Source organism: Ailuropoda melanoleuca, chromosome 7, assembly GCF_002007445.2.
Source record: "Ailuropoda melanoleuca isolate Jingjing chromosome 7, ASM200744v2, whole genome shotgun sequence".
In the NCBI taxonomy this organism is placed as follows: Eukaryota; Metazoa; Chordata; class Mammalia; order Carnivora; family Ursidae; genus Ailuropoda; species Ailuropoda melanoleuca.
The window spans coordinates 26,317,345-26,330,825 of NC_048224.1; the positions used below are offsets into that span (position 1 = coordinate 26,317,345).

At 53.0% G+C, this 13,481-nt stretch overlaps 1 protein-coding gene across 5 annotated transcripts in view; it reads right to left on the reverse strand.

The window, feature by feature from the left end:
- Positions 1 to 250: 250 nt before the first annotated feature.
- PAX5 (paired box 5) overlaps positions 251 to 13,481 on the reverse strand; it is a 188,668-nt gene continuing 175,437 nt past the window's right edge. For all 5 annotated transcript variants that reach the window (XM_034664128.1, XM_011224566.3, XM_011224567.3 and 2 more), the window contains one exon: positions 251 to 7,431. In XM_034664128.1, coding sequence (XP_034520019.1) covers positions 7,355 to 7,431 — 77 coding nt within the window. In that variant the 3' untranslated portion in view covers positions 251 to 7,354. The remainder of the gene's footprint in view (positions 7,432 to 13,481) is intronic.

Consider the following 13,481-nt stretch of genomic DNA (forward strand, 5'->3'; position numbering starts at 1 on the left):
CTGAGGGGTCCAATTCAGGGCGGGGCTACCCCCGGACCCATGGGCTGCCAGCTTGCCTGCCCGGGAACCCTCCTGCCCGGCCCCGGCCACGGTCTGACACTGCACCACGCTGCTGTGGCTGCGTGGATCTGTTTGACCCTGATTCCATCAGGAGAGCCAATAAAATTCCCCACGGCCCCACGTGGCTTTGTCAAAGTTGTCAAAAACCATCTATGAAGTTGTAAAGACAAACGAAATCAAATTCTTTTTCTGAACTTAAAAAATTACTTTTATTTTAGGAACCAATAAAATTATGGCAAATATTTACAAATAATTATCTCACATAAAGGTTACATAAAATCAATTCTTCACAAGTAACAGTCACTCATGAAAAGACACACAGATATTAAAACTACGCCAATCTTATTGCAAGTTTCTTCAACTAATCTAAAATAAAAGTGTTGCAATCAACCATTTAACTTAGAATAAAATCACAAATTTCAGGTTTGACGAGAGGAAAAAAAGGTAAAAAAATTAAACTAAAATCCCACCCCTGTTTTCTCCCAAGTCCCACCCCCAGCCCCTGCCCTCCTCCCAACAAAAGAAAAATATGTCCGACATCTTTGGCAAATTGGCACTGCTGTAATTACATTCAAATATTATTACACACAAAAGCAACACACGTCACTAAGAAAAAAAAAACACCAATATTTCAAGTCAGTCATTTTCTACTAGAAAAAAAGAATACAAAACATACACATTTTTAAGAAGCATTTTTTTTTTTCAATCTGTTGGAGACAGATCATCTCCCACTTTCAAAGGCAATTCAATTGTGGTTTTGTTTTTTTGTTGTTGGATTTTTTTTTGTATTTTTTTTGTATTTTTTTTTTTTTTTTTTTACAAGTAAGCGTCTATGCAGGCATCACAAACTTTGGCGGATACAGTAGATATGTATTTCTTTGATGCTGGAAGTTCAGTCCCTAAGACAAAGTCAACTGTCTCAAAGAATGAGAAGCTAAATCCATGTGTCTTCCTGGCAAAGAGTTCCACTTGCAATGTAATCTGCATTTATTTCTATAAATACTCAATGTCCAAAGGCCACTAGAGGGTGAAGAACCAGGGCAGCATCTGCCAGCAAGTCAGGGCAAAACCCAAATCAGATTCCCACCTGTGGCCCAGACTTGGAGGCCCAGCAGTGGGGGCAACCAGGGGGCCCTCGCTGTCCACTCTACCCCACACTGAGCTGGTGGCGTGGGGCCCAGGGATGGGCCTGCCTCTTTCTGAGCCCCAGGATGGCTGCTGCCAGGGCTGCTCACCATCTCTGAGCAAAGGTGAGGAGAGCAGGCAGGAATCGGCATAAGGAGACTCAGCACTGTGTCTGAGCTTCAAGTTCGTCTGAGATGCAGGGGTGTGCGTGTGTGTGCACGTACACACTCACACGCACACGTATGGAGGGGAAGGCCTGATCTGGAGGCTCTGAGTTTTGCAGGGCATTTCAAAAAGACTCAGGACTTATTTATTTTTAGCTTTATAGCAATTAATTGGCTATTGATTGGTTGGAATGTTCAACTCTCCATTTCCTCAAATACAATAAAATAGTTTCATTAAAATGTATTCATGCTTGAAAATAAGGGAGCCATTAAGTGGTTTCCTTTCTGTTCCACTCCAAGGGAAATGCACCATTTGTAAATCAAAAATCCATCATCCAAAATCACTTGTTCTTAATGGTGCTTTTAGAGAAGATGAGGGACGTGGTCTTATGCGTGGTGCTTCTGGGGATGAGGGTGGCCAGAGTTGCAGGACTGGGTGGGCCTGCAGTTGGGGTGGGTGAGGCTCAGCTTGACCTCCTCCAGCCAGGCCTTAGAGTCGGGCAAGGGGGCACCTGACTCCCCATCTGCCCCACCTCCTGCTGTTTCACATGCTTCCTTCCCTGATCGGTGCTCGGAGCTGTCTAAAGCTGAAAGGTGGGATTCCTGCCCGCCTTGTCCTGCCCACAGGCCAAATATACTACCTGAGACCAACTCCATTTTAGAATTCATTACTATATCCTCAATAAATAAAGATTTGCATTTTCTCATTTGCTGCTCAGGGGCCTAAGACGTGGGAAGGAGAATATCTAGACTTACTGTACGGTGGTTACATTTACCCCTAACTCAGACATGGGCTAAAGGCGACCCCTGGGAACACATGGACTGAAACTCTAGATTGGCAGGGACATGATCCTGAGGTCTCCTTTGATCCTAGGGTGAGGGGTGGACCAGGAACGGGACTCCCATGTGGAGAAATCCCAGCGAAGGAAAGAAAGTCTGGTGCCTGGCTGCTCCTGGCAAGTAGCCCACGTCAGAGAAGCTGCAGACCCCTCCTCAGGAGAACAGGCAGGCTGGGGACTGGCTTCCTGGCCTCCACGGCAGCCCCTTGGGACCTGGCCGCCACTCCAGAGGCCCAGTCTCGAGCTGACAGTGGGGAAGTGCAGATCAACAGATCAACACTGTGGCTCCACCATGAATATTCAAGAGGGAATCCTGAGGTAAGGGGTTGTCAGGGGACAAGGGGCTGAAGGGGCTGCTGGAAGGTGGGGCAGACTGCAGGGTAGGAGTCATGGCCTGACTGTCCAACTTTCCGATAATGTTTTGTTACCTTTTAAGAAATGCACTTGCCTTGGACCTCTCCGAGGCCAAAAGCACTAAAGGAATAAATTCTCCAGGAGCACCGATGTGCGTGCCTGGAAACCACAGAGGCAGGCTCCTAGCGGGTGACAGGGCCACGGCTGCAGAGCCAGCTTCTTAGCGGAGCCACCCAGAGCTGGTCTAGCCCAGAGTGCTGTGGGGGTACACCCACTCCTGCCTGGGCCTGGCCTATCCAGGGGCCTGGAATCTTCTCTACCCTCGGGGCAGCTGTGCTCAGACATATCTTGTTTCTAGGTATTTGTCAGGAGTTCTTGGTTTGTTTTTAAGATTTGCTCCCCATGGCTTGAAGCTAAATTCTAGCTGAAATGTCATCCAGAAGTGGGGAAGCTGGTGCCAGAGGCTGCCAAAGGCAGGACAGTTGCTCTGGGCTATGACTTCTCATAAAGGGATTTCACCCCTCAGTGCCCCATGGCCACATCTGGAGCATGTCCCTCCCCCCCCGACACACACACACACACACACACACACACACACACACACACGAAAAGACCCCAGCGGCACTGACCTCCTCTCAAAGCCAACAGTCCCTCCACCCCCACCACTCCCAACTATTCTATCCCACCCACCTTCAAGGTCCAAATGGTCTTCAAGAGCCCAGGGTGAGAAGGGAGGGAGTAAGGACTGGGAATGCCTGTCCCTGACAGTGACTGGCCTCATCTCCCATCTCTCTGGGTTCCCAGCATCAATGAAGGGCAAGGAAGTGAAGAAGAAAGGGAGCACTGGACAAAAATTGGGGGTCACGAGCTATGGACCAGTGGGTCAAATGTGGCCCACAAAACATTCTTTTGGCTGGAAGAGCATTTTAAAAGCTTTCACATTTGAATGCCATTGGATGGAACCAGCCCTCTGGTTGTCTCGGGTCCCACCCTGCATGCCGCGTCATGCCCTGCCTGAGTGGCATGACTCCACCTGCCTGACCAGGGAAGCAGCAGTTCCGGGCCCTGGAGATTAAGATCTGTGTTTCCTAGGTTTGTGGCCGCTCTCAGGGCCTGGCTGGGGGATGCCTACATGTTGTTACAGACAGGTCTGGAGTCTGAGCCACAGCGAGGGGACATCTCATAACCCCCAGAACCTTAGACCCTGGGAGTCAGAGGCAGGCCCATGTCCAGGCCCCGCCAGGGCTAATGGTATGGTCTTGGACATGCTCTGATCCCCTCAGAGTCTCAGGACCCAGCAGGGAAGAAGTGTGGATAAATCTGGGTGAAGACTTTGCAGGTTTGGTGTTAATGGGAATCAAGGTAGACCAGCAAAGCCACCAAGTCTCAGGCCATTTAGTCAGGCCAGCCTCTGGGACCCTGTTCTTTCTTTCCTTATTGTGGGTCTAGGGGGTTTCTAGGAGATTGAAGGGTGTGTCTAAGTCACATGCTCCCATGACAGGAGCACAGTTCTGTGGAGAGAGAATGGGCCCCAGAGATCTGAGAATTCACCTCCCCTCTGTCTTTCCGTGCAAGCCTCGAATCTCAGTTCTCCCATCTGTAAAATGGGTATTGTGATCTTGGCCCCAGGGAATGGTCAAGGATTGCAAAGCACCATACGAACGTGAGTTATGAAAGGGCTAACCCTAACTAAGGCGCCTTGGGAAAGGGAGATTGGATTTGATATGTCATCAGATTTTTCAAGGTTGGAGCTAGACTAATGGTATGAAACTTTTTCATAAAATCCACAAGGTCCTTTCCAAAAGTCAGAGCCGGATCATAGGGCTGAAAGCCTATGGAGGAGTGCCCCAGGCCTCCAGCCACAATGCTGGTGAAAGCCCTGGCCTTGTGTTTTCCATTCAGAATTCTCTGGCATTTACTCAACAGCTTGTGTCCTTTGGACCCTTTCTCTCCAAGCTCCCAGGCAGTTCCAGCAGGCAGCGCGCAGACTGAGCTGGGGAGAGTAGGCTCACGTGTGAGAACGTGCGTGTACGTCCTTGTGCTCTTGTGCCTCTGCCTGGCAGCCCAGGAATCAGGGGGGTGTCTAATAAATACAAATGCAATCTAAAGACCAGCAGAGCCTCAGGGGAGAGAGGAAAGCATGGAGGGTGCTCGTCACAGGGCAAGAGAAGGAAGAGAATGGGGCTGGGTGGGCTTCGGTGAGGAAGGATAGCATGCGCCTTGGGCAGTTGGTTCAGGGAAGGCTGACCTCCCAATAGCCTGAGACCACAAGGAGGGAAAAGTATCAAAGGTGTGGGTGCAAGAGGCCAAAGGCCTGAGCTCACCACTTCCTGCAGAAGGAAAGGAAGGAGGGAAGGAGGGAAGGAGAGGCCAGCTAATGTACCTTCTCCTACTTTGCCTGGCAGGTGGAGGTGGGAGCTGGTTCATCCTGTTCCTGGAGGTGGGGTCTGCCCCCCAGCTGGTTCCCTTCTTTGCCCAGCAGGTTCCAAGGTGGTGGGTGTGCCTGCAGGGAGCCCCCTGGCTCCACTTCTGCCCTGGGTGGCTGGGCTTCCTCGTCGGTTCTAACAGCCCAGGACACCCCATCTATGGCAGTGGGCCCAGAATGACCTCCCACCGCACTCCTGTCAACTTCCCTCCCCGGGGATGGAAGGATCACCTTGTGCCTGGGGTCGGGAGGCTCAATCCCAGCCCCACCTCTGCCAGTCACTGCCTGGGGACTCCACCTTGTTGAGCCCCAGTTTCCTCTTCTCTCTCACCACCTTGTAGGCTGTTGGGGAGAAAACACTTGGTGGTGGCCAGAGGAGGTCTGTTCTCTTTCCCTGCATCACCCTGGGCTTCCCCAAACTGGGCCTCAGTTTCCCCAGAGGGGAGCTGAATAGATCTTCCTCAAGGCTGATTTCCATCTCTCTGGGTGTTCTTATTTCCCACTTGGTCTAAACATTAGCAGGACTCAGATGCCCACCCCATATGCTTGCTCAGAAGTAGAGGACCTGCCCCCAGGTGACCCAGTTACAGCCCTAGCATCTTGGGAAAGAGAAAGGCAAGGAAAGAGCTAGAGGATGACCCTGCAGGTGACCCTGCTGTACCAAGGCAGCCGAGGCTCAGAAAGGTGAAGGTCCTTTCCAAGGTCCCACAGCAAGGAAGCGGTGTGGCCAGGACAAGACCTCTCAGGCCCAATAACCTCAAGTGCAGGCTCTGCTCTGCCCCAGCTCTTTGCCAACTTGGTGACATGCAAACATCGGGGACACCGTCACACAAGATGGCGAAGTCCACTGTCATCACTGTAATTCAGCCCAGATTGGGATAGGGCCTCCACCTTGCTGTTCTGAGCTGGCAAGAGAGGCTACTGAAGGAAATGAGGCCCCAGGCAGAGATGCCCCTGGCACCCCTAGTTCAAAACCACTCCCAGTTCACACGGCAATTCCTCACTTTCTATCCTGCTCCTCTCCCAGAAGGCCTTCCTCTGACCCCTGCATCCTCCCAGGTGCTTTTTTTCTGACCACTCCAGCCTCCAGTGAGTTCTCCAAGCTCCCCTCCAGGCTCCTGGGGCCCTTGGCCATGGCCCTGACCATCACAACCCCTGCATCAATAGGTATATACCCACTGTGCAAAGTTAGACATCTGCTCCCACCCCAGCACCTCTATTCCCAGCAGCATACTAGGCTCCACGAGAACAGGGACGGGCCGATCAGGAAGTTCTGGCTGACTGCTGTAGGTGTTTGTGGTCCTCAGTGCAAGAATGTCCTTTTTGTTCATTATTGTCTACATGGCAGGGACAGGCTTGCCCAGAATCCACTTTCTGGCATCCTGGAGAGTGGAAGAAATGTCCACGGTGGGTGTCCGATGTGATATGAGCCTGGGCACACCTCAGAAAACACATCCCAGTTCAGTTCAGTGGTTCCAAGGGCTTGGGAGTCCCCTCCGTGGACTACGGTCTTCTGGGTCCTGTCCAGCCCCAGCATTCAAAGTCCACAATGCAGTCAGCACCTTGGACAGCATCTTTAGAATCATAGCCGAGGAACCTCCCAGACAGTTCTTTGTTCTCTTTGAGTCCTTTGATATGGAAAAGAGCTGCTCACAATGCACTGGGCCCAGGGAAATGCAGTCAGGAAGCCAGGGCATCTCTCCAGCGTGATTCTCCTGAGGAGGGGTCTCAGGGGGGAAGCTTGAAGCATAACCAGCCCAATGAGACTCCTAGTCCAGACGTTAAAGAAGTAGCAGTGAGCAGGAGGCTGGGCCCAGAGGGGGGCATCCTAGTCTCAAGGACAACTCCAAGCTCACCTGTGGGGGAAGCCAGGACGGAGGGGATGCTCTGCACACAGGTCTAAGATGTCCTGTGACACATAAGGAGTATTGGATGCATAATGGGTGGGCAGTCCGCTCAGTTGGACCCTCAGGCCCACAAAAAAGCAAGAAGGTATCTACATGGGTGCTGTTGAAGTGACAAAAGCAAGCTCTCCTTCCCAGGCCTGGGGCAGGAAGATGGGTGGATGGTCAGACAGCTGGGGACTGGCAGGCGAGGCCGGGGCTACGTTGTCTGCAGAAAAGTCTGTGGCTTTGCAGAGACCCAGTTGCTATTGGGAGAAGCTCACTGATTGACTCTTAGAAAGGGACGTGTGTCTAGAAGTCCAACAGCCTTACCATAGAACCCCAGCTCTCTGGCAGGAAAAGGTCGGGAGAGAGTTTCAGGTGAGAGGGGATTGCTGGGGGATGGTCTCATTGGGCCCCTCTAGCTGTCTTCGGAGGGGCTGAGAGGCTATCACCCTCAGTGATATGTGTGATAAGTGCTTGGCGCCCGCCTGGCTCTGAGGGTCAGTGACGGTCGTAGGCAGTGGCGGCTGCAGGCGGGGCAGCTCCTCGGGCCGCGGCGCTGTAATAGTATGGGGAGCCTGGGGGAGACAGAAGAGGGCACTGGGGTTCGAGGGTGACCTTGTGCCTGCAACCCCATAGCTGGGGTCCCCTTTCCACCAGGGTTCCCTTGCTCCTCCCCTTCCTCCCAGGCCGCCAAGATCTCTGTCCCATTCTATTCCCCGAATTGCAAACCTAATCAGGGTTGCTTCCTGCTCACAAGAGTTCAAGGCCTCCTCCCCACTTAGAGCAGGGGTGGGCAGACTGGGGCCCTCAGGTAAATCCTGCCTGCTGCCCGTTTCAGTAAATAATGTTTTTCTGGAACTCAGCCTTGTCCGTTTGATTCTGTGCTGTCTGTGGATGCTCTCCTGCTACCACAGCAGAGCTGAATACCACACCTGAGACCACATGGCCTGCCAAGCCCAACACAGTCACCATCCAGCCCTTGACAGAACAAGTTTGCCAACTTCTGGCCTAGAGGGTGAAAAGGTATCACTTCTTAGTTCACCCGTGGATACTTCGTGACCTAGCTCCACCCTCCTCTCGGGATTTCCGTCCCACAACCGCTGCGTCCCACCCCACCCTGCGCACATAGCACACTCCAGTGAACTCAGACTCTGCAGAGGTCTTGGATACCCTCGTGCTAACAGCAACGTCCCGCGGAGAAGCATTTCTCCTGCCTCGCACCGCTCTGCTTCCACATGCGCTGTCTCATCTCAACCTCCAGGGCAGGTGAGTTAGCTCATTTTATCCTCCTCTTGCTGCCTCTCTGCCTCTTCCTGTGCTCCTTCCTCAAGCCCCCCCCTCCCCCGAGCTCACCCTCCTCTGCCCCCGCCCCCGGATGGAGGCCCCATACGGGCAGGGGCTGGGCTCTGCTCTTCGGGGTGTCTGCCCTCAGTCCCCGGTCTGCAGCCGGGCACACGGCACGTGCTCCCAGCCAGGCTGCATGAGTAAGCGCCCAGCTGCACTGAGGAAACAAACAATAGCAAAGACCACTGCCCGTTCACTCATTTCTTTTCTGGCTCTATTGGGAACAGCAAGGGGCAATAATCACAAATATCACAGACAAATGTTGAGTCCACAGGGGGATTAGAGCTCTGAGAAAAGAGCTCCAGGGAATGCAAGATGATTCTGGCAGAGTCAGGTTTCCTGGAGGATGTGGGTTGGGCTGGGTTTGCAGGACAGGAAGAGACAGACATAGGGAGCCTGAGGTATGGGAGTCCATGAGAGAAGGGCAAGGTGGAGCCCTCCTGCCTGTGACCTCCAGACAGAGCCAGGGTAAGGGGCACACTGGGTTTCTCCCACTGTCTCAAGGCTTCATTCTGGGACTACCTGCTTCGGACAAGGCCTCCAGGAGGCCTATGCTGTGCCCAAACTCCTCCCCAGGGATGAAAGAGTCTGGGGGCTCAGGGAGACCAGGAGAGTCTAAGAACCTCAAAGCTTAGAGATGCTAGGCCACTGCCTTATTTTATAGGTGAGGAAATGAGGCTCAGCAAACCAAAACCACATGCCCAAAGCCACAGGGCCTCTCAGCGCCAGAGCCTGGCCTGCATTCAGGACTCTTCCCACTGCAGTGCGGTCCATGGCCCGTCTACCCAATGCTGGGGGGCTGTGTTTATCCAGGTGGACAGAGGGGGGGGCCCTGGTAGCCACTGTGGACCATGCATCTCTTGGGGTGGGCACAGTGAGCTGCTTGATTCCCTGGGGGAGCGGACTCGTATTTATTCTGAAATCCCAGCCAAATCCAAACCAATCCTGGTGATTCTCTCAGATACCATCACTGAGCACCAAGGCCTGGACTCTATCACTCTTGGCTGAGTGACCTTGAACAAGTGGCTTCACTCCCTTGAGTCTCAGTTTTCTAATCTGTAAAAGGGGGTCACAATGGGGCCATAGGAGAGCACCTTGAGAAAAGGATGTGAAAGTGCTTTGGAAATATACTTTTCTAAGCCACTTATAGCCATACACCCTTTCCATTTCCAAAACAATTCCATCAGGTAGGAACTAGTATTGTCCCCATGTAGCAGATGAGGAAGCTGAGGCACAGGGAGACTAAGTAGCTTCCCCAAGACCATACAGCTAGTGTGTAATCGAGAGGGCAGGATGGGGGGGCAGTTTAGCACATGCCACTGGCCCTCCAAACCCAGTCCCAATGAGCAGACACAGTACTTCCTCCGTTTGCCCCTGCCCCGCCCCCCGGAGGGAGTATGGCTCAGGCAGCAATGACAACGGAGGAGGAGTGGGAAATGCCTCGCTGTGCATGCTGTTCCAGAAGGCAGAGACACCAATCCCATGCCTGAGTGTTTCCGGAGATGGCTTTTTCTGCTGCCTCCTCTGTCACCTTCCTGATCTGTGTTGGAGCCCTGACTCAGAGACGACTGTCAGCCAGCCTCCTCTGCTCTCTCTTCTGGGATGGGGACAGCATTAGGACAGTCACCCACAGAGACTCTGTAGTGCCAGCCCTGCATCCTGCCTTCAGACGAGCCCAGGAGAGAGGAATGTGTGTGTGTGTGGTGAGGACACCCCTCCAGGCCTGGGCACGGCACAGGAGCGGGAAAACCGCAGGGGCTGCCCTCATAAAGCGGCCTCGAGGGGCAGCAAACAGAAGTAAGCTCCTTGGAGGATCCAGCTCAGTTCCCCAAGTTCCCCACTGGCCACCTCTCGCCCCCCTGCTCTGACTCACTTCCCTCCCAAAGCCTAATCTCCTAATCTCATGGCCAGCCTGTCCCGAAAAATCAAAAATGCTTGTGTTTACTGTGAGAAATGGAAACATCACCTTACAAAACACTCTGTCTTTCTGGTGCCCATTAAGCCTCCATCTAGAATAAGCTTGTCCTTTTCTTCTGTCATTTTCCCTCTCTAATTCACAGTATCATCAATTTGCTTCTTGACACATTCCAGGCTCCTGCTCACTCCTTCATCCCCTTAGAGTGGCACAGGCACACCCTTTCTCATCCTAATTGACCACTGCTTTCTTCCCCACCCCGCCTGCCTCTGTGTCCCCCAAGCCGGTCACTGCGCCCTGGCTGGGCCTTGTGTGGGCAACATGCAGGCCGCTCCAGCAGAGGCGGCTCAGGGGGAGGGGAGTTCTCCTGAGAGGTCAGTGCACAGCCTCACTAGGGCAGCACTGCCCATCCTGGCTTTGGCGGGGTTTCTCTGAAGGGGACCTCAACCAGGCTGGCCAGGGCGCGGGTGGTGTGTGTGAGGGCGTGAGCACATGGGGGAGTGTGTGTGTGTGTGTGTGTGTGTGTGTGTGTGTGCGCGCGCGGTGGTTCTCCCCTGTTTCTGCAGCTCCCACTGATCTAGCAGGAACACCAAGGAGCCTCAGAGCAGCTTTCCACCCCCTGGTGCCTTCCCCAGAATTAATCGGTCCACCTCTCTGGTCCAGTGGGATTCTTTCAGCTAAAGGCTTGAAGGCACTCTGGCAAAAGGGCATCTGGCAGATGTGATGGGCCTGGAACTTATTTGCAAGACTGTGGCAGAGTGAGCCTAGCATCTCACTCATCTTAAGGAAAGCGGGATCGCTGCTTATGCAGGGCTGCAGGCCTCAGGAGAGCGTCACATTCAGCTCCTGCCTGAACGAAGCGGCCAGCGGCAATTATCCTCATTTTACACCTGAGGCAACTGAGGCCCAGGTTGGGGGATGACCTGTGATTCCCCAGGTCACAGACTTGGGAAGTGTGGGGCCCTTTCTCATGTTTGTCACCGCCCAACATTGTTTTGACTTTTCCTGTTTGCCGGGCGCCCTGTGGTATGAGGCCCGCCTCTTTGAATGAACTCATTTTCCCATTCCCCTTGCTGCTAGGACACAAGTGTGTCCCCTGGGCTCTGCCTATTAGAGTCTCTTGCATGTGGCTTAGATTGGGCAGGGGGTGCCATGAGGAAGTGGGTGGGCCCCTGAGTGGATGGCAGAGGCGCCCGGCTCCGGTGGCGGCGGCCCCAGCGCCCACGCACCCTGGCCAGAGCAGCAGCAGAGAGCCTAGAGCCAGCTGGCAACAGCAGGAGGGCTGCGGCAGCCCTGGAGTGTGGCAGGGTGATATTCCTGGCCATGTGTGCCACACCTGTCTCTTTGGTCCTCCTGGAGATTCTGGAAGCCCACAATATCCCTTAATAAACTGGTTTCCTGCTTCAACCAGCCCGGATTCTGTGGTTTGCAACTGAAAGTCTGACAGATAAATACAATAACCTGGCTTTCAAAAATTGATCAGAGCTGTCCTCGTCTCATACATGGTCTGAGAATTCAGGCCCCGTAATGGCTTCCTGCGGAGGCTTGAGGCTTCTTTTCCTGGCTGTCATACTGTTCAGACTTAATTGGTCAAGGAGAATAAGAGCACATCATACCCTGGTTATAAATATAGGCTCTGGGTCAGGGTAACCTGAGTTTGAGCCCTCATTCTGCCACCTGCATGCTGTGTGACCTCAGGTAAGTTAATCACCCTTTCTGAGTCTCACTGTCTTCTTCGTCTGTATAATAGTGATAATAGCATGAGCTCCCTTGGGCTGGTGAAATGATAAAATAGGGTAACCCACATGAACAGTTTTGCCCAGCGCCCACACAATGAGCAGGTACTCATTTAGATGGACAGAGTTTTGGTTCTTCCTCCTCTCCATACCAGCTCTGGTCGCTCTCAAGGCACTGAGCACCTCTCAGCACCCTTGCCTGAGGCCCCCTCACCCCCAGCTGGAGGCTCCCTGAGACAGAGTCCACATCTTTCCATAGCAGGCACACAGCCCATGCTTAACACCTCGGGACGTGAACTGCCTTCGGTCCAGCATGAGCAGCAAAGGCCTCAGATGCCGCCTAGCCCCAACATCCCCTTGCTACCCCCTCGGGCTCCAGACCCAGCCCTCTTCTCCCACCCCTCTGAAAGACTCTGGTTCAGGGAGACCATAGTTGGCCTTTGCCTCCTAAGACTGACGGCTGAGCCAACTCAGAGACCAGGGCCTGTCTCAGGAAGAGCATTAGGTAAGTGGAGACATGGTTCAAATACTTAGAATCGATTTTTACCAAAACCAAAAAAGAAGTCCACAGATCAGCCTGTCCAGGAGGCCATAGGTAGTAAGATCCTAGTCTTCTATAAAATGAAATCTCCAGGCATAGGGACCTGGAGTACTAACTGGCATCGTTCTTTATTGTACCCACAAGTTTTGCATGCCACGTCAGAATGCTCTGGGCAGCCTGAGGCCCAAGTGCACGGAAGGGTGGTAGCCAGGAAGGGATGGTGTGTCTGTCACGTGTCTGCCCTTGTCACCTAATCACAGACCCATGACCTGGCAACTTGAGTGTGAAGGGACCAGGTTCTTGCTTTTCTGGTGAAGTCTGTTTCCCAGTCCAAAAATAATTCAGGATCCAGGGATTAACAGGCTCTTACTTAAGCTGGCCTTGTTAAGCTGGACAGACAAACCTGGGTGGTGTCTGAGCCTCATCCTGACCTGTGTAGGAATTCCTCAGCTGACTGCTGGGATAGGATCTGTGCGCAGGCTCCTTGACTAGCTCTGATCCCAGGTGGTGAGTGACATCTGTGAGCCCTGGGCCCTTGCTTCATGCTCCAGAACCTTCAGCTCCCATTATCACTCACCAGCTGGTTTCATGTCAGTTCATTTCAACAAACAAAAGACTCTCCTTGGCCTTTTGAGGGCTGAGTTAGCCCTGCTTGGTCTTTGGAGTGGCCCAAATATCTTTGATGATGTACCCAGATCAGGCTGGCCCCAGCAATGGATAATCTGCCAGCATGAAGCCTGGGTAGAGGTTGGGTATCAGCTGAGCTCAGAATGGCATGGCTTGGAAGGCCTTCAGGCACGGGGCAATCAATCTCCCAGTGGAGCTGGCTCTGCTGATGTCCATGGCAGACATCACTAATCAATCACTAAGCCTCAGAGTCCTTATCAAGACAGGTAGCCACTACCAATCAATCCAAGTTGGCCTCCTTGCTGCCTCTTAGAGATTTCTCACTGGAAGATTCAATGATTCTTAAGAAATATGTTACTCTCGGGCAGGCACTTTTCCTACACTCCCCCCGTCACTTCAATGCCCCTTTTCCTCTGTTTCCCTTCTCTTCCATTTTCCCTTATCCACCCAAATATCTGGGGA